At 41.0% G+C, this 25,709-nt stretch overlaps 3 protein-coding genes and 1 long non-coding RNA gene across 4 annotated transcripts; 1 reads left to right on the top strand and 3 right to left on the bottom strand.

Annotated features, from left to right (window-relative positions):
* Positions 1–66: 66 nt before the first annotated feature.
* Positions 67–8,547, bottom strand: LOC145441516 (acetoacetyl-CoA synthetase-like). The gene is made up of 13 exons (XM_080319400.1): positions 8,412–8,547; positions 8,135–8,356; positions 7,341–7,451; positions 7,184–7,281; positions 6,539–6,735; positions 6,337–6,478; positions 6,195–6,275; positions 5,273–5,397; positions 4,943–5,130; positions 3,969–4,208; positions 2,903–3,031; positions 1,246–1,463; positions 67–318 (listed from the first exon to the last, which is right to left on the bottom strand). Exons 1-13 carry the CDS (start codon positions 8,527–8,529, stop codon positions 190–192), a joined length of 1,998 nt encoding a protein of 665 aa, XP_080175526.1. The 5' UTR covers positions 8,530–8,547; the 3' UTR covers positions 67–189.
* Positions 4,510–21,257, top strand: LOC145441520 (uncharacterized). The gene is made up of 2 exons (XR_013915842.1): positions 4,510–4,582; positions 21,012–21,257. It is a non-coding gene; the product is annotated as an uncharacterized LOC145441520 (long non-coding RNA).
* Positions 8,587–23,151, bottom strand: LOC145441515 (WD repeat-containing and planar cell polarity effector protein fritz homolog). The gene is made up of 14 exons (XM_080319399.1): positions 22,931–23,151; positions 22,633–22,868; positions 22,449–22,572; positions 22,231–22,386; positions 19,952–20,108; positions 19,819–19,894; positions 19,616–19,761; positions 17,757–18,003; positions 17,465–17,698; positions 16,956–17,079; positions 16,800–16,890; positions 15,944–16,134; positions 15,144–15,353; positions 8,587–9,663 (listed from the first exon to the last, which is right to left on the bottom strand). The coding sequence occupies exons 1-14, from the start codon at positions 23,019–23,021 to the stop codon at positions 9,575–9,577; spliced, it is 2,172 nt and encodes a 723-aa protein (XP_080175525.1). The 5' UTR covers positions 23,022–23,151; the 3' UTR covers positions 8,587–9,574.
* LOC145441517 (lipoyl amidotransferase LIPT1, mitochondrial-like) lies at positions 23,071–25,573 on the bottom strand. The gene has a single exon (XM_080319401.1). The coding sequence runs from the start codon at positions 24,193–24,195 to the stop codon at positions 23,131–23,133; it is 1,065 nt and encodes a 354-aa protein (XP_080175527.1). The 5' UTR covers positions 24,196–25,573; the 3' UTR covers positions 23,071–23,130.
* Positions 25,574–25,709: the final 136 nt, after the last annotated feature.

The following is a 25,709-nucleotide window of genomic DNA, read 5'->3' as shown; positions in this document are numbered from 1 at the left end:
GTATCTAGAACTAGATAGGCCTACCCTCGACCTCTCTAGCCTCAAATAATCAACTTCTGACACAGCAGAGTGGTTCAGGTAACAATTTATTTGGTTCGCAAAGTCATCAAACGACACAACGTTATCGGTATAAAAAGGGTGTAAGCACGCAAAACGCAATAATGGTCTATAAAAACATAGAAGACACACTTAAAAATCTGGTACGTCTTTGAAGTATTTTATGGAATCGGGATTCCGGAACGAAGCTAAATGAGTGACCTCCTCGCCCGCCACCGCTCTTGCCACGGCCATCTCCACTTTCTTGCCGCTTATGGTGTACTGAAATAAGAATGATACTTCGCGTGTCGTGGCAGCAGATGGACAACGCGAGATAAAATAAAAAAACACGCATGGACACGGCAAGGCCGGGAGGCAATTTCCCTAAACTTTCCACGCGTATTTCATTAGTGAGGGCAGCGACTATTTTCATTCACGAACTCTCGCCATGCACTCGACTCGATCTCACGAAGTTCAAATCAAAGAGCTTAGCGGCAATTGAACACGATAACTTGATACATAACGCCAATAAACATTAGCAATATGTATGGCTGTCACGGATTCCGGAACCAAAAAACACGCAGGCCCATTCAACGACGAAACTACAATACAATATCGGCAAATAGGCAAGGCATAGCCAAGATGAAAATTTTGGAGGAAGGATGCAATTTTTGGGGGGTAGGGTGGCGAAATGTTTTAATGCATTAACATCACTGATTCAATGTGACGTGATGAAAGATGTGACGTAATAATGGCCAAGTAGCTTCGGCGTCCTGACTTTGCATATATCCCGGCAGTGTTGGGGTGACTCTAGTCTCGACTCAAATCTCATTTTCCGAACGCCTCGCCAGGAATCATTGCTAAAAACGATTCGACACGACTCCAGTAAAATTTTGCGCGATCAAACACTGGCTCTTGGGATCAGCTCTGTAGCGTTACTACAAGTCCCGCAACAAACCCAGATCCGGTTATGCGAGGTGTCTTATGAAGATTTGAAACAGAAATTTCTACGAGAGCACAACAGTACAGAAACAAAAATCAAACTCTCTCTTCCCAAGACGCACGCGATCTACCCACCAATCGCACATGACCATCAACCTAAACTAAATCAACAAGCAAGCAATCAATCAATCCATCGCGCGTGTAAAGTTAGCGGTCGAGACAACACAGTAAACAAACGCTCACAAAGGCACACATGTTGATTCTTACCGGTATGTCTTTCGCTTCCAAAATCAGCGCCGGGACGTGACGCGGCGAGAGCAGCGTTCGAATTTGCGTTTTCACTCTCTTCACCAAATCCCCGCAGAATACGCGGCCGTCGTTCATCTTCACGAATAAGACGACGCGCTCGCCAAAGTCGGACGACCGGCGACTGCGTTGCGCGACAGCCACGCAATCTTCCACCTCTTCGCCGAACACTCTTTCGACTGCGACAAGAAGTAGAGCACATGGAGACGGGCGTGGTCTTACGCGTGGCGAGTAGAGCTGGGAAAATTCGAGTGCCTGTGCGTAGACTGGGACAACTAGTCGATTGTCTAATTTGGACTTATTAAAGCGAAATGCCTGTAATACAATTTTAATCTAACTTATGGTATTCCTGAGAATGCCGCAGGAGATCTGTACACTAGGGCTCTTCAAAAATGACTTTTTTCCTCAAATCGTACTGGCTACTTGATAAAATTGTTAGGTTACCTAATTTAAGCCTACACACAAAATTTGGTTCAATTCTAGCCAGTAACCGCTTTGCTACAGGAGATGAAAGTTTCTATTTATTATATAAAAATAAATAATAAAAAATTTAAAAATTTTCTGTTCACCCCATGAAAGTGTTAGGCTGTCTATAGAAACGATGCTCACCAAATTTGGTTCAATTCCAACCAGTGAAAGCGGAGTTATTGCCGTCGAAAAATTTTGATTTGAATAAAATAGTATTTACGGTGAGCACAACTATAATAAATAAACAAAGAATCGGTCACCGTAAATACTATTTTATTCAAATCAAAATTTTTCGACGGCAACAACTCCGCTTCCACTGGTTGGAATTGAACCAAATTTGGTGAGCATCGTTTCTATAGACAGCCTAACACTTTCATGGGGTGAACAGAAAATTTACAAATTTTTTATTATTAATTTTTACATAATAAATAGAAACTTTCTTCTCCTGTAGCAAAGCGGTTACTGGCTGGAATTGAACCAAATTGGGTGTGTAGGCTTAAATTAGGTAACCTAACAATTTTATCAAGTAGCCAGTACGATTTGAGAAAAAAGTCATTTTTGAAGAGCCCTAGTGTACACTGTACAGTGCACACGTGTGAAACGAGCCAAGCTCGGCCTCTGACATGATATGAGCTGATCCTGACATTTGTTGTATTTATTTCGAATCCGAATACAATTCAATTTCCAAAATTTTGTAAATTCAGTAATTTTAAAATAATTTGGGAATTCTAAATTTTTTCAAGTTGTTTGAGGCTGCCGGTGCGATGCGAATCCGTGACGAGTATTTGAGAACCAACTATTACGTAGTTGTTACAGTGAGAATGACGCGAAAGTCAAGTGGTTTTTGCGGCCACAATGATAACGATACAAGCTGAAGCGGCCAAAGCAGTCATCGTTGGTGCTCAAGTACAAGCAGAAGTGGCGATTCTCAAGCAGGTAAAAAAGTAAGTATACTAGGCCAAGTTTCGTCTAAAAACCTGAAGACACTTTGGTGATCTAAAATCATTATCACTCAAGTAGTCCAAACAGGCAATACCTAGTAAAGCACTCAGATATAGTGGAAGTACTTCATTATCGACCTGCTCTACATCGGTGACACATTATCCAGAATGATTTCGCGATGTCAAGCCGTGTAGAAAGCAGATCTTACCAATTCCGTAAAGTTCGGTGGTCCCGAAACGCACCCCGTTCGGGTTCAACGTGGCGTCGCTGCGGCCTAGCATTTTGACCCCGTTGGTCTCGGAATTGAAAATGCAATAATCTCCGTGCGCCCACACGCCTGCAAAAATATGGTGTCCCGGCGAAAAGTAAAAACACAACCCAGATTTCATCGTTCGCCGTTATCGCTTCGGGTAAATTCACAGACGGTCAGAACAGTCGTTGCTACTTATCAAACGGAAGTAACGTCACGAAATTCTGCTCGATAATAAGTGAAAGAAACATCGAAATATACGATAGTAAAAATATCGGTGTAAAATCCATTTTCTGCCTTGATTGCATCGAGCAGATGCAACAGTGAAGAAATGCACGCCAAAAATTTCGCATATGGCTAAGAGGCAATATCATAGATCGATCACTGGAATAGTTTATTCCGCGAAAACCTTTTAGCTGCGGTTCAATCACGGAGGCTTTCACATGAAAATGATAGCTTCCAAAATGGTTTTCACAGCTTCAACTTTAATATGACACCACGTCATATTTAGAGCGCAGTGCGCCTTAAACATGGATCCGTGCAACTGAATTTGCCAATGAACGAGAATACTTTAGTTTGGCAGAATCGTATGGCTAGAGGGTTCGTTATTTTTTGAGATCAGAAAAAGAGGTCAGTTTTCAAAAACTCTGACAGCTGTAATACAGGCAAAGAAAATGGCTAATTTTAAAAGTTTTCGGTAAGTCTGTGTTGACTAAAAAAAACTGGTCATCACTTTGACCTGACTCCCGAATTAACCACTTTTTGACCTGTCTGTGCTGTTGACTAGAAAGGTCAACACTTGGACTCGACCTCCGTTTTACGGACACTTTCAATTTATTGACAAAAGAGGACGTATGATAACTCTACATATGGCGCATTTCGATTTTGTTATCTTGGACATTAGCTATTGGAAGAGAATATTATATATCACGGTTCTATCCTACAAAACCAGGATGTATTAACTTGTGAAGGAGTCGAGATGTCATCGCCGAACGCCATAGCACTAATTCGACAAATCACAAACCGGGAAATTTCCGGAAGTACGCCTTGCTGTAGAGCTCTCCGTTGTGGTCATTCCAAAAACGCGTCGGCATACACGGGAAGGGCGCAACGCAGACCAATTCCCCCGGCGTGTCGTACACCGGGGTTCCGCTTTCGTCGAAGGATCTCATAGCCATGCCGAGGTTGTTGGATTGCACCTCGCCGCGCCGTACCGGGACAGAGAAATTTTGTCCCATGAAACATGATATGATGTCTGTGCCACCTGCAAAAGTACCGGGGTTGTAACTTAATCGCCAATTTTTTTCCACCTGTATTGGCCTTCAAGTTAGACTTGTATACTAGAAATGTATAGGGAGTGGTCACTGGTCACGCTAAGAAAGAGTTGGGTTGTAGTGCTGAATTGAGAATTATATTTTAAAAACTTGCATACGTTGTCGGAATTGCAGTTTTAAAATAGCTGGTGTTGAGAGAGACAGGCAGAGAGTCTTACGACAGTGGAGACGTACAACAATTTAAATTCTACGTAACCTCACCAACAGTTCCATTGCGAGATTGTCCTGCTAACGGGGTTGTAACCAAGTCACAAGGCTCCGAGTCACAAGTCAATCTCACTTTCATAGTTTTGACTCGAGTCCAGTCGAGTCATTGTCAATTCACCATAGAGTCCAAGTCAACAAGTAGAGGGTCGAGTCCGAGTCATGGTATTACGACTCGAGTCCGAGTCCAAGTCATTGTGTTGACTGCTCAGTTTCCAGTTAAGTCTTGCTAAACTCACTTTCATAACTCTGTTTGATGATATCGAATGAGTCGCATTTATACCATACTAATTTTCCTCACTTTTAGCAGTTTTTGATCGCATTTCCAAGTACCAGCACCAATAGACGAAATCCAAATAGTGTGGTTACTTTACTATTCTTCGAGATTATAATGAAATGTCGGTCTCGGCCGTCTGAGTCTCGAGTCATGTGACTTGGTTCGAGTGGTCTTCCATCTTACCTGATATCGAACCGAGCACAATGTCTGATTTCACTTGATTGTAGACATAGTCGTACTGATGAGGGGCAAGCGGGGATCCAGTCGATAAAACAGTATGAAGGCTTTCAAGGTCGTGACTTTCTCTCGGCTTTAGACCCAACTCCTCCATCATACTTAAGCATTTCGCGCTTGTTCCGAGTATTGTTATTCTGAATCGAAGCAGCGTTTATTCACAGAAACAACGAAAAACAGGGTAGTCCTTTGCCCGACACTTGAGCATGTCACTTATTAACCCAAAACTAAACACAACCTCAAGCCTAAAATTAACCCAATATATCGCAATCGTCTCACTTTAAACTGGACACAAGATCCCAGAGAGTGCTGACTTTGGCATGGAAAGGGGAACCGTCGTAGAGAACAATTGCACCGCCAGACGTCAAAGCTCCAACAAGCCAGTTCCACATCATCCAGCCGGTCTGAAAAATGATGGTGCGTAAAAATATTGACGAGGCAAAGAAATAAGAAAGGAGGCAAAGAAAACTGCGAAGTCGAGTGACCCCATATTGCACTAATGAGAATAGGTTTAGGAACAGGTAAGAGGCCGCAGCTGGTCGCTCCGGCAGCCTTCTATCTGTTCATTACATCGCATTGTGACTTGTGTATTGCATTGTACGTGTGTTTTTATCGGATGAAAATATATTCAGACTATATTGATATTATAATTGATCAACTGAATGAACAACGAAACTATCTCCCAGACAAAAACTATTATTCATTACAAAGGCCTTCGATACTATTTGAGATTTATATATTTTTTCCAATGCAGATATTTCCTTCAACTGTAAAGGATGCTGCTTTCTCAGGATGGCTTTGGAAAAAAATAAGTTAAGCGTTAGGATATAAAAACTTATATTTATCCGAGGTTCGATCCACATGTCTAGAGGTGATCAAAATAGTCATCACTGGTGATCAAATAGAAGTAGAAGTAAGGGCGTACACATAGCGCTTTCCAAGTAAGTAGAAAGGCGAGTTCTAAGATCACAACCACTTCAGTAAGTAGTTCAAGTAGACAACACATACTTGAAAATAGTAGAAGTATTATGTTACTGACTACCTCATCTGCCCATGGCACTTTAGACTACCCGCTCTCACAAACACACGTTTGTAAATTCATATCAAATCCAAGTCAAGCAAATCGCTAATACTTAAGAATAATGCATGCAGGCCATAAATTCTACCATCCATTGCCACGACATAGAAATAGAGTACGCACCGCTGTATAAAACAGTAATTTATCGTCTTCTTTCATATCCCCGTGCAATATATGTTCCTTCATATGTTGAAGCAAAGTCCCCTGAACAAAAACGAAACGAAATCACAGGGCACGTATGATCGGGCAAACCGCGTCTACTTACACCGGCCGAATGCACCATGCATTTCGGCGGACCCGTCGTTCCGGACGAATACATAATAAATAGCGGGTGATCGAAAGGTAACTGCTCGAAACTCAATTCGTACGTTCGGTCGGCAAGATTTAAAAAAGATGAGAGATGCATGCTGTGATTGGACAGAGTTTAAGAAGATTGAAAAAGGGAAGACCAACCCCCCGTGTACTACCTTTTCGGGATTTTTGAAACGTCGATTTTTGATTCGTTGCACACAAACGGTATGACGATTACGTGTTCTAAGCTAGGGAGTCCCGTCGCGACGCCGTGTAACTTTTGTAAGTGATCGTGTGTCTTGTCTTTGTACCAGACGGCGTCGACGGAAAATATGACTTTCGGCGCGATCTGTTGAAACCTGTCGAGAACGCCCTGAAACATATTCATAAGGTAGTAACACCACCGATTCACAGAGCTTCCGAAGTCAAATTTTTCACATCTTGCCATGTTTTCAGGAGTAAAATCGTTGCACATATCAGGGTAAATTAGCAACGATATCACAATCATTGAAAAAAGGATGTTTTGAAATTGTAGGGTTATCAACTATCTTCGCATTGATACCGAAGCCGTCTCTTATGATTCTGATAGCTGACACCGAGTATAGACAAAATTAAACCCCTAGCACACTGTCTTGAAACATTTTCGTATCTATCTCGATACTTCTCAAACCATTCAAGAGAGATTTCTCAAAGTAACAGTAATTTTACTCGAGTCATACTGACCAAGACTCTGCATGTACAGATTGTATATTAGCAACATAACATGATTTTTAGAAACAATCGTATATTATTACAAAGAGGCTGCTATGTTTAAAACTTACCATCACACCAAAATCTGGCGAAGTAGAACTCCATATAGCGCCGATACTAGCAGCGGCGAGCATAGCTATGAGTGCTTCGACACAATTCGGTATGTATCCTAAAAGCACGAATATCACACGTCAAAAAAACCTTACGGTTTTGTGGATAAATACACACCTACAACTCTGTCTTCACGGACGACACCCAGCGATTTCAAAGATGCAGCATAGCAGCGAACGGCACTTTTTAATTGTCTATGAGTATAGGTTTGCGTGGCCCTTTGTTCCCCTGAAATGATATATCGATGAACTCCTTACAGCAATGTAAATTAGGTCTGAAGGGCTGAGGCACGTTGAAGTTCCGATGTGATATCATTGTGTTAAATTCAAATCATTTCTAGTAGATTCCAGAGCAGACCACTTCTTACAATGCAACTTTTACAATAGTAAAATACTGTTTGAAGAGGCTTATCTTAGAAAAAAGATTCCCAACACGACTTACCAATCTACAAAAGTTAAACTTTGCTGTCAAGATTCTAATAAATCGCAGTCGCCAATTTGCGCATTAAATCAAACAAAAACCAAGTCCAACTTCCGATTCCAAGGGGAAGCAATATTCTATGTGGGAATTCGCACAGTTGATTAATCCACTGCCATCGGCCCGAGGGACTGTGGTTCGAGTCTTGACTGTAGCACATTTCGAAGCGTCGGAGGTTGATATATGCTCCCTTATCGTAAGGCCCGATGAAGGACAAATGCATGGGAGAGGAGCGAGGAACAAGGAAGTATCAAAAGAAAGACAGCATTAATAACAATACCAGCAGACGGAGGTGGGTGTTGCATCAACAGACCATAGTTGGCCGTTCGGTTATCCTCAGATCTGTTCGTTACATCGCAATCGCATTGTACATTGTTTGTGTCTTGACCAGATGAATATCTACTTTGGTTTTGGAGCACGGAAAGTTTACTCACCCGTGGAATACACGGCTACCCTGTCATCGTCAAACTTCAACAGATTCTCGGCGTAATTAAGTCTCGCGCCGGCGAACCATTTCGGATTATCGACAATCGATAACTTCATATCCACGACCTTCGTCCACCGTTCGGAAGAGACCACTCCGACCTCGTCCCAGACCGTTTCCCAGAATTGGTCATATCGTTCGGTGGACCAGGTCCATAGTTGATGGTAAGTTTCTTGACAAGTCAAAAATTATGATCTCCCTCAAAACTCGCGGGCCATTTTTCTTACCGAGATTCAATCGGTACTTGCTATTCACTAACGTTCTGAACTTGTCGATGCGGCAGACTGCGGTAGGCTCCCACATCACTTCAGGAACGGACTTGGTGCCATTTTTGATGCGCTCCATTGCATAGATATGGTCGTAGCTAATGCATATTATTAGATAAGAATATAAGCAAATCGATCTTCAAAATATATAAAGCACAACAGGTAAGTGAATGATACATATTTTCAGAGGTACGGTTCATGCCTTCTTTCTGTCAGCTCGGTAGCTGGAAAATAGCAAAAATACACAAAAAAAGACGCGTTCCAATACGCGACATGTTGCACCGAAACATTCATGAGATATATGATTTTCTCAAAGTTGTCATGCGGTTAGGTCTTTTCAAACCAGCACAAATACAGCAATAACAAAGCAACGCAACTATAACAGGTCCTTAACAACCTTAATCAGTATATTTATATATGACGTAAATATTGCAAGGAAAGCACCGTTATACTACAAACGCAAGTCAAATCAAACTAGCAAATGATCCAGGGCATTGCTGTGCAAAATTCTAATTCAAGTACCAATAACAAAATGGTTATTCACCACAAAACTAATACAGTGTTGAAAAGACAAGGGATGTTTTTAAAAACTTCTCACTGCATGTATATATCTGAAACACGATACAAATCTAGAAATAACCAGATTCTACTGTATTTCAAGCATTTCAACTGGGAAACTCTCCAAATAGGCATGCCAATAGCTGTGAGTAGTGTAAGTAGAAGCAATCTATTTGTATATTAAATTACAAGTAACTCGATACCATCCCTGCAATAACATAAAACTAGACCAGTCATGTACGAAAAATATATGCGATAAAATACCAGAAAACGTACATAACACGAAAACATGTAATATTCCTTCCCAAAATTAGTGCATAATCGGTATATGAAATGCTAGACAGACACATGTGCAGGCACCCAATAAAAATATCGCTAGATAAATAACCACCGGTAAAAAACATTCGGCCGTAGCTTCCAAAGCAAGAATTCAACACAATGTCAAAGAATGGAAAGAGTAAAACAACAGATTCGGATGATCGCTATCAACGTTTGACAGCCACCAGCAGCATTGTAAAGAAACGAGGAAAATTGTGCAACTGTATATTGATTATAATCGAGTCAATTCATACGTATCCGTAGTCCAAGATCTTCAGCGTGCTCCCGGTTTGTATAATATTCTTTGGCACAATTTCGTCATCGTTCACTTCGAGAGCTGAAAACGGTTCACGTATCAGGAATAAGAAGGTACATAAAAACTTGTAAATTTGATCATCAATCGCCGGTGAGGGGTTGTTCAAAAATAACTTTTTTTACGGATCCCTGGGATTCACTGATTTCAGTGTGAAATTGCCTAAAAAAACGCTGCACACCAAATTTGGCTCAATTCCAACCAGTGCACGCGGAAGCAGAGTCAATTGAAATTTTTGAATTTACCATAAAAAATAAAAATAATTTATTAAGGGGACTAGCAACCCAAAAAAATCAAAATTTTCGATTTTTTTTTCTGGTAGGAAATATTACTATTGTATCTCTGCTGTCACCTCATGGCCTTATTTCCCCAAAACAATAACTAAAAATTGCAAAATTTCAATTTTATTGGGCACCCTTTTCTCCTCTGATAAGTGCTATTTTTATCCCAATTGCCAACAAAAAGATCACACCTTTCCTCCGATAACTTCAGCAAATATATGGTTTTACTGCTAGAAAATATATATCTGTATTATTTCCGGGTATAAATTTGTTAGATTACTGTCATTCAAGCATTCTGGCACTCATTGACCGGTATAGTATTCTTATGAGTGCAGTCAACATTGAAAATGAAGCAGAAATGAGTGAGAAGGCAGTCAAATTCAGAAGTAAGTGCAAGCTTGGAAAGAGGAGAAGAAAAGGTAGACCAGCCCATCAACCACCAGTACTGGCAGCTAATGTGGCTCGGATCACCAGGAAGTCAGATGAAGGGGCAGCAGCTGAAAGCAGCTCTTTCTCTGGAAAGTATTTGATGATTGAAGTCAGCAAGCTTGAGACTCTAGCTGCAAGTAAGTATAAGCAGGTTAGTGGAGACTCTACCTGTTACTGGTGAGTATTTATACGGTGAGTACGTTTGGCTAACGATGCATATAGCGTGCATATTTGTACCTATTTCATTTTTGTAGAAATTTTCTGCACTGCATGTAAAAATACCGGCAGCAAGCTGGTGCTCAATGTTGGCAAAAAAGGTTTTTGTGCTTCTCTAAAATGCCATTGCTTGAAATGTGACAGCTCCATCACAACAGAGGAATCTTCAAGTAAACCCATTGTTGTTGATGAATCGAACAAGGTAGCCAAATCACCTACTGTTCTGTTTTCATTGTAGATGAATATAGACTGATTTGTCTCATTCATCTTATTCTTGCAGGCAAAACGTCACTACGCGATGAACATGAAAGTGGTTCTTGGTACATAATGTTACTGTGGAATTACTTTTCTGTATTGTCAAATTTGTTCAGTTTCTTTCACTGTTGTCCAAGATAGCATTACTTTGATCACTGTGCATTAGGGTTGTCCAAAATTTGGAAAATGTTACAAATCCGCCGTTGTAATGTCTTATTCAATAGGTTATAGATAAAAAACGACACTGGGCCTAAAAGAAACTCACAGGAAGGCCGTTAACATTTCGTGAAAAGCGTTTGAAAGTAGCTGCGGAAGAATGGGCGTGCCACCGACCATAGAACGGCGAGAAGACTAGTAATCAGGAAACCACGGCTCTTGATTGGCTAATTGGCTATGCTTCAATGACCACGACTGCAGCAGCTTGATGATGAGGTGATCAAGGAGTCTGCTACCGGCGGCGATTCTGAAAGCGCATTGTATGTAGGTTGGCAGATATTGATTTAGGATTGATTCAGGGTATGTTGAGGTATGAAATACATGGTGTACAAACAACAGCTGCTTCACAAAAACGTCCAAAGCATGACTGCTTTATTGTGAACGAAACCGCCATAGCCTATATGCCTTGTTTTCAACGAGGGAAAGCATAGACGATTATGCGAGTGGCGACAGATTCCTAGTTTCAGAAAGGATCTATCATTATTGAATACAAATATAAAGCTTAACAATGACACTACTTTGCCTGTCTGAGCTTATTGGGCTCCGGTTGTAGTACATAGTTGAAGTTTTGAAAGCTCTAAGGATCGGCTGAATCAGCGGGTTAGCTTGGCCCTTATCAGATGCTTTTACATCAAATTGTATTCACTTGCAAGTGTTTTCAAAGTCCTTAATGCTAGTGCAAAAAAGAGGTGTAAAAGTAAGCACATACTATGCTGGATATGATATGCCAAAGTCCTTGATAATCGTGCAGAAAAGGGGTGTAAGGCAACGCACAGACAATGCTGCATAGTGCATAGTATCCAGCATATTGTTTATATCATATCAAGCATAGTCCGTGCTTACATTTACACCTCGTCTCTGCGGCATCATTAGGGACTCTGAAAACACTTACAAGTGAATTCAATTTGCTGTAAACATCTGATAAGTGCCAAGCCTAACCGATCCCTAGATCATTCAAAACTTCAACTATGTACTACAACCTGAGCCCAATAAGATGACACAAATTAAAGTGTCATTGTTAGGCTTTATATTTGTATTCAATAATGATATAGCCTTTCTGAAACTAGGAATCTGTCGCCACTAGCATGAGCGCCTATGCCTTCCCTGGTTGAAAACAAGGCATATAGGCTACGGCGGTTTCCTACACAATAAAGCAGTCATGCTTTAGACGTTTTTGTGAAGCAGCTGTTGTTTGTACATCATGTATTTCGTACCTCAACATACCCTGAATCAATCCTAAATCAGTATCTGTCAACCTACATACAATGCGCTTTCAGAATCGCCGCCGGTAGCAGACTCCTTGATCACCTCATCATCAAGCTGCTGCAGTCGTGGTCATCGAAGCGTAGCCAATTAGCCAATCAAGAGCCGTGGTTTCCTGATTACAAGTCTTCTCGCCGTTCTATGGTCGGTGGCACGCCCATTCTTCGGCAGCTACTTTCAAACGCTTTGCACGAAATGTTAACAGCCTTCCTGTGAGTTTCTTTTAGGCCCAGTGTAGTTTTTTATCAATAATCTATAGAATAAGACATTACAACTGAGGATTTGTACGATTTTCCAAATTTTGGACAACCCTACTGTGCATCCTGCACTGTTCAATTCGTTGGATATTGTTACATCCGTAACACCTGATCATTGTCTTTTTACGTTTCAAATGTTTGGTCGTCGTTTTCTCAATTGTAAAATTTTGTTACGTCGCTTCACGGTAAACCAAAAATTTGTAAGAAATATTTGTCATAAATGTGTCACTCAAGGTTTTTTGAAAAGATGAGATTCAGACCTGTGCTATGCTAAAAGTTTCCAGACATCGGTCTACCATGTCAAGAGGTACAGAACGTCAAAGTAAACTTATGACAAAAATGATGATTTTTTTGAATTTTTAAATTTAGAAATGAAATTTCTCCAAGATGGCTATGACATAGTCCTTTAAATTTTAGCATAGCACAGCACTGTCCTAGTACTTCCTAAAGAAGGCGTTAGATTGAAAAAAGAGCTTCAAATTTTTGAGATTTTGCTTTCCCGTGTCGGTGCATTTGTTCTCCTTAAAATCCAAAAAATTCCACAATTTGCAGGGTAGAACGAAATTTTTTGCTTTTTTGCTTATAGCATAGCAGCATCTAGAAACTGTGAAAATTTCATTGTAATGGGGGTACCCAGTGGCGTATCCAGGGGGGGGTTTTAGGGGGTCGGAACCCCCCCCTTTTCAAAATCCTAAAAATTGATGTCAAATATAGCCTCTAATATTTGCTAATTTATTAGTTTAACATATTCGTTTTTACGTATGAGAAGGCGAATATGGCGTCTTAATGTTATTTAAGGGGACTAAGACCCCTACAAAATATTGGAATTATGCGCCGAATTAGTCGAAAGGATAAAATAGGTCATTATAATTCGCTAATTCCATACGAATTCTGCACTTGTTCAGCTACATTTCAGCTGTGGCAATTGCCGACGTTCTCAACTTTCTTCCCTCGATTTCTCTCTCGCCTTGCTAAAACGAGAGACTCATTTTAGGAAAATCTAATCTAATTGGCCGACGCGATACGTAATTGCAAAGACGAAGTTGTCGGCAATCAACATCGCTCGCGAATTCGCTCCACCTGCTCGCCTCGAAATCCTAATTAAGAATTGCACGCGGCGGCGTGTTGATTGATCAGCGAGACGCAGACACGACGGCACCAGTACGACAATGCTATTCTCAAATCCACATTGTATTCGCGATTATTGGCGAGAAATGGCCTAGGATTGACATTCACATTTCAAAATACAAGCCTAGCAATCCACGTTCCCGATTGTTAGGTGGCTTGCTGTCGTTCAAATACAGGCCTATGTTGTCGCTGAACGGGAGAATTGAGTAGGCCTAGTGGTAAAGCCTAATTATATCGGCTGACAAGTTTCTCTGTCGATCAAGTTATTATCCCAGTGTGTACTCTGTATTAGTTGACTGACTTGCGTGCTTGCAATTAAGGTCTAATTATCTTCGCGCGTACTACACGCTCAGCCGTATGGCTAGTAAAGCCATCGAAAAGCACACATTCGTGTACGACGTACACTGTTCACACCACACCTCTCTGTGGCGATCGCCCTCGTTTATGCTACCGCCCTATTCCGCGCTTGTTCGTCCGCTGCGATACTACCGACCGTGCGCATAATATCGTCAAAACCCAACAAAATCGCGCATCTCTGACCGGAACTAGGCGCTTGAAGACGGGCGGCATTTGCCGGCTCATGACTAAATGTGAGCATTTACGAATTTCTTTCAATCAGACCATAAAAGAAACGCGATTTTCAGGCAATGTCCGTATCGTATTCGTACATCTCCCACTCACCGCAAATCTCTGTTTATTATTAAACTATAATGTATTAATTATTCGGCAGGGCGTGGAGACGAGTGATCGTAATGATGACGTCACAATAACCAATTTCGTAACGCAAACCCCCCCCCTTTTTCGCGCTCTGGATACGCCCCTGGGGGTACCCATCCGAAAATTAGGTTTTTGGGTTGCTAGTCCCCTTAAATTTTTCTGTGAGACCCATGAAATTGTTGAGCTGTCTACAAAAACGATGCAAAACAAATTTGACACAATTCCAACTCGTAGAGGCGAAGTTATTGCAGCTGAAAATTTTGGATTTGTAGAAAGAGCATAGACGGTGAAAAATCCCAAAATTATGAATGAAAAACTCAAATAACTTCGCTTCTTCTACTGGTCGGAATTGCGTAAAATTTGTTTTGCATCATTTTTGTAGACAGCTAAGCAATCTCATGGTGTTGACAGTAAAATTTGAAAATTCTATTTTTTATAATGAATTCAAAAGTTTAGTTGGTTCTGCGTCGGCGTATACTGGTTGGAATTGAGCCAAATTTGGTGAGCAGCGTTTTTTTTCAGGCAACATAACAATTTAATCAGTGATTCCCCGGGATCCGGAATAAAAAGTTATTTTTGAACAACCCTACCACCATATTAGAAAGAATAACATAATTTGCTGGTATGGGACCTTCCAATTAAGGCTTGCGCAGATCAAGTACCTAACTGATTCGACCAAGAGTTGTGCCATTTTGAACTTCAATGACTAAAACACAAGCACGGATCTGTAACTTTACATTACCATTGGTTTCGCTCATTAACGACTTCATGAAGTCGTCCATTTTTGGAGGCGGATAGGACGACGGCACAATCTCTTTTCGCAGACGCGGCGACGTCACTTTCGACCTGCGTTCGATAACGTTTGCCGACTGCTTTCTTTGCTTCATTTTTCTCTTCCTGATAGCGCGATCCTTCACCTTTCTAATCCAAAACTCGTCTTCGGAACTGGACCCTGGACACAGATTACACGGATGAAGTTGATGCGGTGCATTGAAACGGTGAGCATAGCATACTCTGTGTCTCAGCCTAGCTTATTTCACGGCTGTCGATTCGACGAGAACCAGATCCTTGATCTGCATCTTATCAAGCCATTAGCTACATTTCACTGAGGCTGAACTCGGAACATTGGAGCGTTTTTTCGAAAGAGTGGCCGTTTTTAGTTAACGATCCAGCGCAAACAGTTAGTTAAAGTTGAAGAGGAAAATAGGATGCATTCCCTCGTATAAGCGCATAACCGAGGGTTGGAGGGTGGTATGCATCAAATGAAGTTCAGATAAACGTGAAGTATTTGTCACTCAAATGACATGATGTCCAGCAAATGAACACAAGGTAAGCCGAGCTTGAATCATGAATTTCATTGTCATTTGTCACGATCACATATAATGGTAAATATCCACTTTAAACGAGTAGACTGACAACGACTGGGTTATTGTCATGGTACCATTGGTACGGGTAATGATGGAAATTAAATCTTTTAATCCGAAACACAGTCCCCAGTCCCCACAGTCTTAATTCGATTCGCCCGTAATTTCCTAGCATTACCTTCTTCGGAGCTGGAATACAGCTCAATCATTTTCTGCTTGGCGGCTTTCGCTACGACGGTCTCCCCGCATTTCTTTGCGTTGAAATAAATGTCGACAAACAGATCCCGGTCTTGAATATCTTTCGCGAGCAGAAAGGCCTTTTCCAGTCGCCCGAAATCCAGCAGGTGATGGAAAAAGCGCCTTGCGTATCTGTCAAAAACAATCGATGCACTTCATAAATATGAATACAGCGCAAAATTTTACTTGTAATACTAAATCCAATATACCGCACTGTTGCTTAAGTATCAGCAAACGGACAAGGGCTTGCCAGATATGGAACTGTCAAGACATAATCAAGCCGAATCTCCGTTAAAACGATAAGCAAGGCGCACATCCTTACCAGACTGATCCTTTCGAGTCACATCAATTATTGATAGACACCTTCGATGACGTGTGACTTTCTAAACCACCTACAACAATATGTTCTTTTCTCCTGGGGAAATAACTTAAACCTGAGATGGGTAAACGTTTCGGACATGGACAATTTGGCATTGAGATGAAGTACCATGGCAGGATATCCTAATATTATATCGGAAATGTACTCCGATTTTTGTGAAAGTGGGGAGGGAGTCTGGAGCAGATTTGAGTTTAGGGCACTGACTGCATTCAATATCCCCTTACACAGTAACATACAGCAGGCTAGCAAAAAGTACAGCCGAGAATTGCAAAGTTTACATAGACACCTAAATTTGTAAGAGACACCCTGGAATCACTGGCTTGCAGGTAAAGTGCAAATTGAGAATGTGCAGTTCGACAACCCACATGCAGAGTGCTAACTTAACGTTATCCCGTGTATAATCAGTTGAAAAAATCACCTGCTCATAGTGTGTCTGTTTTCAATGATCACAGCCTCCGCGATAGGATAACGTGGCGCGTAAAATGAGCTGAGGGTACGTTCGAGCATTTCTGAAATAAACATCGCTCGTCAAATTCCAAATAGGGCTCAACTCGCATCAACACCATACACAAACCTTCAGTATCAAAAGACAGAGGCTGCTTGAGAAGGTGATTGAATATTGTAATCAGAGTTAAAAACGCGTTGTCAGGCTCTCGGCTCCAGTTGATGCTGCGCAAGATATCCACGGCGCAATCGACCTATGTTCAGTGACAAATGCATGATCGGACACAACCAGAGGTGAATGGAGTAGAGCTTCTCCTTTTTCAGAGCACTCAAGTAGTTTTGCCCACTCGCACTAATTACTAAAGTGGCTATGCTTTTAGACTTACTTCCCCGTCTACTCAACAGTTATTTAGGCAAAGTTAATTATATTTTACACTTAGAACCGTGAAAAAGTGGTATGTCACAAGTTTTGAGTCATAAGTCAAGTTGACTTTTATAGTTTTGACTCGAGTCAAGTCGATTTGTTACAACCCTGCCACAGCCTAAATCAAACTCCTGATAGCCGAAGTGTAGCATGTAGCATGCTTATACAATATACATCCACGGACTAATTAATATTACGCTTACGAACATACATACTTTGCCTCGAGACAAATGCTCCCTGACGATATCAACCGGCCGAAACAGACCGTCGGAATTGAACCCCAAGTGAAAATTGAGGAACGCGAACGGACCGCCATCGAACAGAACAAGGGCAGTGTCGCAAACAATCGGAGTCGACGGGACTGTCCTGGACCCATCGGCCGAAACTGCCAGTTTATTCGACCATAAAAAAGTCACCAGTCCGTTGTCGCCAGGTAAGAACTCCGACAGCTATGAAGATGAGATCGATAATCTTCAGTTCAACAGAAGAACGAAATAGTAAAACTACCATAAACACATTCCCGGGCGACGATCTCGTGTGCTCGTGAAGCGGTTTGACAGCAATTTCGCCCAAGGCACAGTCGTAGCATTTCAACTCGGCGCTACCGCTGGCGACCATCACAGCGCCGCCGTTGGGATGCCAGGACACGACGCTCGGGACCATATCGCCGCGGAGCGTCCGCGATAGTTTCGTGGACAGATCGTAGACCAAGACGGTGCCGTCGGTGCATCCGATCGCGAGTTTTGTTTCGTCACTGAAATCGAATTGTTCAATAAATGAGCGAGTGACATTGGATTCGATCGATATCAAGGCAGAGAAGGTGGATTCTTTTCGGGCAGGCACCATCTGCATTTTGAGGATTTCCAATACAACCCGTAAGGTTTTTGAGTCTGAACTAACATTATTTCCTCTCCACGAAATCCCATAATACGTTCAAGCACCTAGCGGGGAGACCGAGGTCTAGAATACTGGTTTTACAAGTGGTTACCAGTTTGGCATAATAAATGTTGCCAATATTAGTATTATGATGGTGGTGATGCTGCATTAATAAATTCGTAGCGTAAATTGTTTACGGCACGTAGTAAAGCCGGTATGTTGAATTAGGCACTTGGTCTGTAAGTGTCCAAGTTTGGGGTTAGATTAGGGTTATAGTTCGGGTAGGTTAGGATTAGAATTAGGGGCCACCAAGTGCCGAATTCACTAGCGACTGTACAAGGAAGTCCTTGATCTGACTGGCAGACAGACATTAAATTTATGGCTTCGTCAAAAATGCACATAAATTTGACTGGAGATAACGATATGGGGTTCGAACCCTCGACCTACCAATTGAAGTCTGGTCAACCACTACGTTATCAGAGATCTGAGTGGTAAACGTGTCATAAGTAGGGCGATCTTTTTGACATGTCAAAAAAGTTAAAATTTTGTCAAAATTGTAGCGTTAGGTCAAAAAATGTCAAAATTTTTTACAAAGTCCAAATTTGATTGGAACCTGCATTTCGTTTGTATCGGAGATTTTGCACTGTCAGTGAACTTATCATATGACATTTTACAGCTTGTAGCCTATTTTATAGGCCTACCGTTGTAGACGGCCCATTGTCTGCTCATTGTGAAGCATAAACATTCAAATGAAACAAGCAGGTTGACATGGTGTTATGCTCAACGTACCGCAATATCCCAACTGAAGCAAGACTGCGTGGGAATTGCATGGTTCCTAAATCGATAAGCGCATGATGAAAAATTGTGATGTAGACACCATTGTCAGAATGAAGCAACACGGTTTGTCACCAGCAGTGTACGCACAACTTCAGTGTTGTCAGCGTTCTTTCTCCATTCTCGGCAAGTTACTTAGTAAGGACAGACACTTTCTACCCAAGAATGTAGGAAAGTATCTTTCGTTGTACTTCAACTTATTTCAATTATTTCTACCATAATACGTGATGTAACTACTGGAATTCTTCATAGGGCTAGATTTTGTTCACATACAGTTTTTCATGGAAAATTTTTTCAGTTTTTGAGTCAAAAAAGTTTTTCATGGCCAAACTACTTCGTAAAGACAGACAGTTCCAATCAGAAATGAAGATAAATAGTACAATTCTAATATTATGTGGGAAAACACCTAATTTGCATATGTTAGGTCAAAACTAAGTTTTTTACGGTAAAAAAATGTCAAAATTTTGATTTTTTAGGTCAAAATCTTCCATTTTTAGGTAAAAAAAATCGCCCCAGTTGTAACTAATCACAGGGCTCGGTACCTTGCCCAAGATTTTTTACGGGTATCTTGCAGAGTTTCCTACTTCTTCTAGAAATCAATTCGCCAGTCGACAGCCGTCAGAGTGTATCAAAGAGTTTCAAATTTTCACGTTTACCAGTTTCTCGAGCACGACAGCACGCCGCTTTTGACGGGAATCAAATTGATGTCAAGCCTCTGTAGCTGTCCGCGGTTACACTCGTATGTAACATACTGCACAGCGACCTCCGCTTTTGTAGTGACAGTTCTTTCCAAGCTTCCGATCTAAAACAGGATTCCATCACCAAAATCAGACGCGAATGCGGAACTGATGAACATTACCTGATATGGGTTAATCTTACTGAATTCTACGAAGACAGGGTTCGAATCTGTGTGGATACAGCTGGTCACTTCCAATCTAAAAGCGATCGATAGAACCAGCGAGGTGGCATGAATAGTAGGCCCAAAGACTTACTTTCCAAACGAACAGTTGAGAAGGACCATGTTCACTTTATCCTGCCTGGCGGCTTTCGAAGATGGGGATGACACCAAATGAGAGGAGCTCCAACATAACGCGACGTCTTCCGAGTTGTTGAGGCAGAATTTCCGATAACCCCTCTGCGCAGGGTCCCCTGAACATTTCAGCTACGTTTATACACAAAAATTTGATTGCTTGGTCAACCAGCACATAAGAACAATCAAACTGAATTTATAAAAAGCGATGGCTACTACATACAGAATATTATAAGTGTGTAGCTATCTGTGGAACAGATGCAGATAGATGCCGGCGATAAGATCTTTAATATCTTCATCTCAAGGTGGAACCCAAGAGATTGGAAGCAAGTAGAGAGAGGGAGAGAGAGAAAGAGACTGAGATACCGCACATAACATACACTGCGCAGAGCATCAATGATGATACAGTAGAACAACACAAACAAGGGTTGTAAGTGTAACCAAGTCACAAGGCTCCGAGTCACAGGGCTGGGCAAAATCGAGTACCTGAGTGATTCGATTCTGAATCATGTAATATGCTTCGAGTCGAGTCGAGTAATCGAGTATCACCCATTATGACGTCATACCAGAATATAAAACGTCGAAGTCCGAATATGTACCGACTGTACCGTTTATGCCACCACAAAGAATGTTATCCATCTCATAAATGATCCTTTGGTATTTTCCCGACCATACCGACTCCATTCTACTTGGTGACAATGTTGTGGGACAATCATGACTTCGGAAATGTGTTATGTCGAGTAATCTTCGTAGCTTTGTGCAATATGTTACGTATGTTACGATAGTGCCGATCAAGGTTTCAAGGCTTCAACAGCGAAACTTAGTATCGAAACTATAATTCTCAATGATAAATTAACTTTCACTGGCGAGAAGTGTATAATGTCAGTACTTGAAAAAAATCGTCTTTTATTACTCGACTCGAATCATTAAAATTAATACTCGATTCAGAATCGAGTACTCGAATCATTATGCCCAGCCCTACGTGACTCAATTTCACATTTATAGTTTTGACTTGAGTCAAGTCGAGTCATTTTCAACTCACCACCGAGTCAAGTCCAAGTCCAAGTCAGCGAGCAGAGGGTCGAGTCCGAGTCACGGTATTATGACTCGAGTCGGAGTCCAAGTCAATGTGTTGACTGCTCAGTTTCCAGTTAAAATCTTGTTAAACTTACTTTTTATAACTCAGTTGGTGATATTGAATGGTTCGCATTTATAATATACTAATTTTCCTCACTTTCAGCAGTATCTGATTGCATTTTTAAGTACTCGTACTAATAGACGAAATCCCAATAGGGTGGTTACTTCACTATTCTTCGAAATTTCGATGAAATATCGGTCTTGGCCGTCTGTATCTTGAGTCATATGACTTGGTTCGAGTCATGCGCAATGACTCGAGTCCAAGTCGAGTCAATACACATATTGACTCGAGTCATTTCTGTATTTTGAGAAAATGACTCGAGTCAGTGACTCGAGTCATTACAACCCTGACACAAACACAGCATTCGGTATTGGATAAGGGTAATCGACGCGACCTTCTAGGACAGTGGTTCTCGGACTAGGGGGCGTGCAGCTGGAGTTTATTGAAAATTTTGTTCTTCAGCTCATGGTTATTGCTGTCTATTGTCCAAATTTCATATTTGAGAATTCTCTCATCAACAGCCCATAACCGTCAATGCCATCAAACTATCCATTGGGATTGCTAGCATTCTTATTGCTCTTTAATATATTGTGATATCACTGTCATAAAGAGGTGCGTGTCTAAAAAAAAAGTTTGAGAACCACTGTTCTAGGACAACCAGTGTGATCACACCAGCATCAAACAAGTACACTGTCTCTACATGATCTGGTTGTGAAAAATGTTATCAAAAAAGAGAAGAACACATAAATTGTGGAGCAATATCAGTGTTAAGTAGGGTAAAAGTATTAATGTGACGTAACAAGTTAACTAATTATGACAGTATAACAAAATGAAGTCTGATGAGGAGAATACTCAGTTGATGACTTGATGAAACATATCCAATCATTTCAATAATGCAATAGCTAATGGGGAATTTACGCAATCAATAATTGCTAACGAGTAGGCCCAAGTCAAGGAATTCATATTTTCAAGACGAAGGGACACCAATTCATTTCATACATCTCATGCATTTCATGGGGCATGTTTAAAGATAGGAAAGGTTTTGTCGTAATTTCACATAAATAAGTGAACAAATCACAGCAAGCCACATCGAAAATTCTTACCTGGAATATCGTGAAACGAAATCCGCATATCCATTGACGAGATTTTACTTGTCATACGTTTCAGCTCCGGTGTTTCCGGCCGCTGGACAAAACTGACATAGGCGATTTTGTTGCTGTCGTCATAGCACAGCAAACAAAATTTATCAGAAAGCGTGGCTGAAAACAAAACGCAGGCCGTTATTTTCCTGACTAGCATCTCAACGACACTAAAGACCGACCAGCAGTAATGGAGCCTGCCTCTGGTGGAAGCTTCATTGTCAGGGATTTATCAAAAAATATTCTCTGAATATCGTTGAGAGGCGACAGCAGGACGTTTATCAGGAGTCCCGAATTGAGGACGAGCTGCGGGAGAAGATAATTTGAGAAATAGGATGCAAGAGATAGATCTTGATTGTAGGTTACCTGAATTTTATGTGACTTGGCCCACCGCACATGCAAAATGGCGTTAGAACTCAAAATCATGTTCAATTCTTTGACACAATCTGCCAAACGGTCGGATCTTTTACTTGGCAACATCCACACGCCTCGCCGGCTTTCGACAAAATTCTTCTTGGCATTGTAGAATTGATTTTGCACTCTTCTGGAACTTTGAGATTTCTTTGTCTTCTCATGATACGAAAACGCGGATATTGTCGCGTCTAAAGAATATGTTATCATTATTCGGGATGTTGTTTGCGCTTTGGATTCATGCCTCTCTCACCTGGAACTTGACACTGACGTTCATTCGCAGTCAAGTATTTGATGTTACAGGTAACGGCGGTCAAATTTTCGCCTTCGGACTCAAAATTCATGGCTTTATGACTCGCGCATACTTTACAAACAAATAGACTAACATAGATCCTGATTTCAAAACAGCACAACTTCGGAGTCTTAGTGTTTGTTTGAAATAGTGCAAAAGAGTTATATATTTGTCAATATATTTTCCAAAAGTGAGCAGATATATTTGTTTTTGTCTGATGACAATTCTGCGGCGTACTTTTCTCGAAAACTCTGCAAATCAGATCTAGCTAACTTTACGCCTAAAAGCTGCTTTTCAAGTTCAGGTGCAACGGACAGTCCACATTCAGAATATGACTCAACAGCACTAACCAAACCATCGGCAACAGATAACTTACCGACACATGGTATTTCAATCGCAAATTTTGGAGACTTTGCATAAATCCATTTCCAAGAATTTAATCTATCAATAATGTCTTTTACTCCTTCAAACGTATTGTTATCAGATGGGTCTGCTTGAATGATATATGGTTCCTCGGATTCCACAGCGCGCGCCATGTATTCTTCCGTCAAGGCACTTTGCATGTCTTGATGAGTGATATCCCCTGGGCATCTTGATAAATTTTTTGTTTTTGATCGTACACTTGATGTCGCTTTTGTATTGATGTTTGATAACGACGGCTTTAATGCGGAACTCAACAGTTTGAGATTTGCATCGTTCAAAATAGTGCAATGATGGTACGCGTTACGCCTGCCCAGCTTAGCCGCCGATCCCGAGACTTTGTACTTACCATCCATTACAATATCGTCTCTATTGTTAATACTCAAGTTCAAAAATGGGAATTTCTTTTCAAGTGCGCTAATAATGAGACGTAGATTGCACTTGCGTGAATACGACGAACGGGACGTGAAAAATGTTACGTTTAAATTGCCGTGATCGTGATACACTGTACCCCCGCCCGTCTGCCTTCTCGCGAGGAACATACTGTTATCCCGCAAATATTTCAAGTTGCATTCTAGCCAGGGATTTTGGTGACGTCCAATCACAACTGATGGCTTGCTCCGCCATATGAGCATGCAGGACGATTTGCTCAAGTCTACATTGTCGTAAATCCACTCCTCAAACGCAAGATTGTGGTAAGGAGTGTCGTCATCTGAATGGTACACTACTCTCCGTGAGTTGTTTCGTGCCCCATAGTAAGAGCAGGTTTTGAGAGAAAAGCGAGAAAAGAGATTTGTGATATTCATCTGGGTAAACTAGAAGAAAGAGACCTGTAAAATTATTGATTTTAGCGAAATGATGGTGAAATATAATAGCAGTGATCAAAGACATCAAATTCCACAGTACACAGGGAAGCTGGAAGCATGTCATGAAATTAGTCATACATTTACGGTATGTCAAATCAACCGTCAAAATTCAAAAATACCATATTGATATTGGTATAGTTCAGTGCAGTTCATTAACAATGTTATCATATCAATACACCACAAGACAGTGTTGGGATGACTCGAGCCACCTTTTTCTTATGACTTGACTAGAGTCACGTTGCTAAAATGACGAAATGCTGGTGTAACCCATGAGAGCGACCAATCATTCAATTATGGTGCGTTTGACTGAGCCGCCATTGTTCACTCACAAATAAATTAATAATAAAGTAATTTAATAGCAAAATATATATTTCTGTTCTCTGTTCTTAAACCTCATGTTTTATTGAAAATGAATTCGATCATAGTTATATAATACTCAACCATTGGCGCCGACTCGAATTGTATCATATCAATATGTATAAATTGGTAATGTATTGCATCTTATCAATTCGTCTCTCTATTCTCTATTCTCTATTTTGGCTGGTAACTATAAACTGAGGCTATGCAATTACTTAGCCTACGTAGTTAAACAGTTCTACGTATATGTGAGCGATGCAGCGCCTATTGCAATACAGTGAAAAAAAGAAAGGAGTCAAAACGACTTGGAGTAATCTTTGAAATCACACATCCACCTGGGCGGCTGGGCCTAGCCGCCTGGGCCAAGGCATGCACATTGCACACTCCGCACTGAATCAAGACAGAAAAGAACATAACATAAAATGACAAAGTAACAAAATGAGGTGGCATGTGACGGAAGGCGAGATCGATATTGTCAGGTTGTTAATGTAATACGATGGATAAATCATAACATTATTCATTGAAACATTAAAAAGACCAGTCTATTTAAGATAATTAGATAACAAGTATATAGGCTACTGCCCTACTGGCTAGTGGCTACCGACCGACCCATCCATCGTGATAACATCTAGCGATTTACAACGTTGAAAATTAATTGCTATGAGATTGATGTAGACTAGGGTGTTCTCTCGCGATGCATTTTGCCCACGAATAAACGTCACATTTTCGACTACATCAGAGGATATATATTTATATATTTAATGAACAGCTACGACGGATAAATAACAAACCGACTTATTCTCTTTCTCGCAGCAGTCTGCACTGCCTCAACTCCATAACCAAACTAGCTAGGTTAGTTTTATATAATCAAGGCAATGAAATCATACACTTGAACTATAGGTTACCAACCTACGCTACGGAGGTTATTAATCTTTACTTCAACCAATAAACCAAACGACCATTACACTACTCGACCAGGAAAAGTTGACACTGAAAATCACTGACCCGTAGATGTAGCGGTTTAACGCTTCAGTGATTCTAATTTTGCACATCTTCCTGCAGACGGAATGTTGTGAATGCTGTGAATACTATACGCG

The sequence above is a fragment of the Botryllus schlosseri genome, chromosome 6, assembly GCF_051294905.1.
Source record: "Botryllus schlosseri isolate E-star chromosome 6, Bs_hap1, whole genome shotgun sequence".
Taxonomy (NCBI): Eukaryota; Metazoa; Chordata; class Ascidiacea; order Stolidobranchia; family Styelidae; genus Botryllus; species Botryllus schlosseri.
The sequence above is the reverse complement of the archived record's forward strand: the minus strand, read 5'-3'. Positions and strand labels throughout refer to the sequence as shown.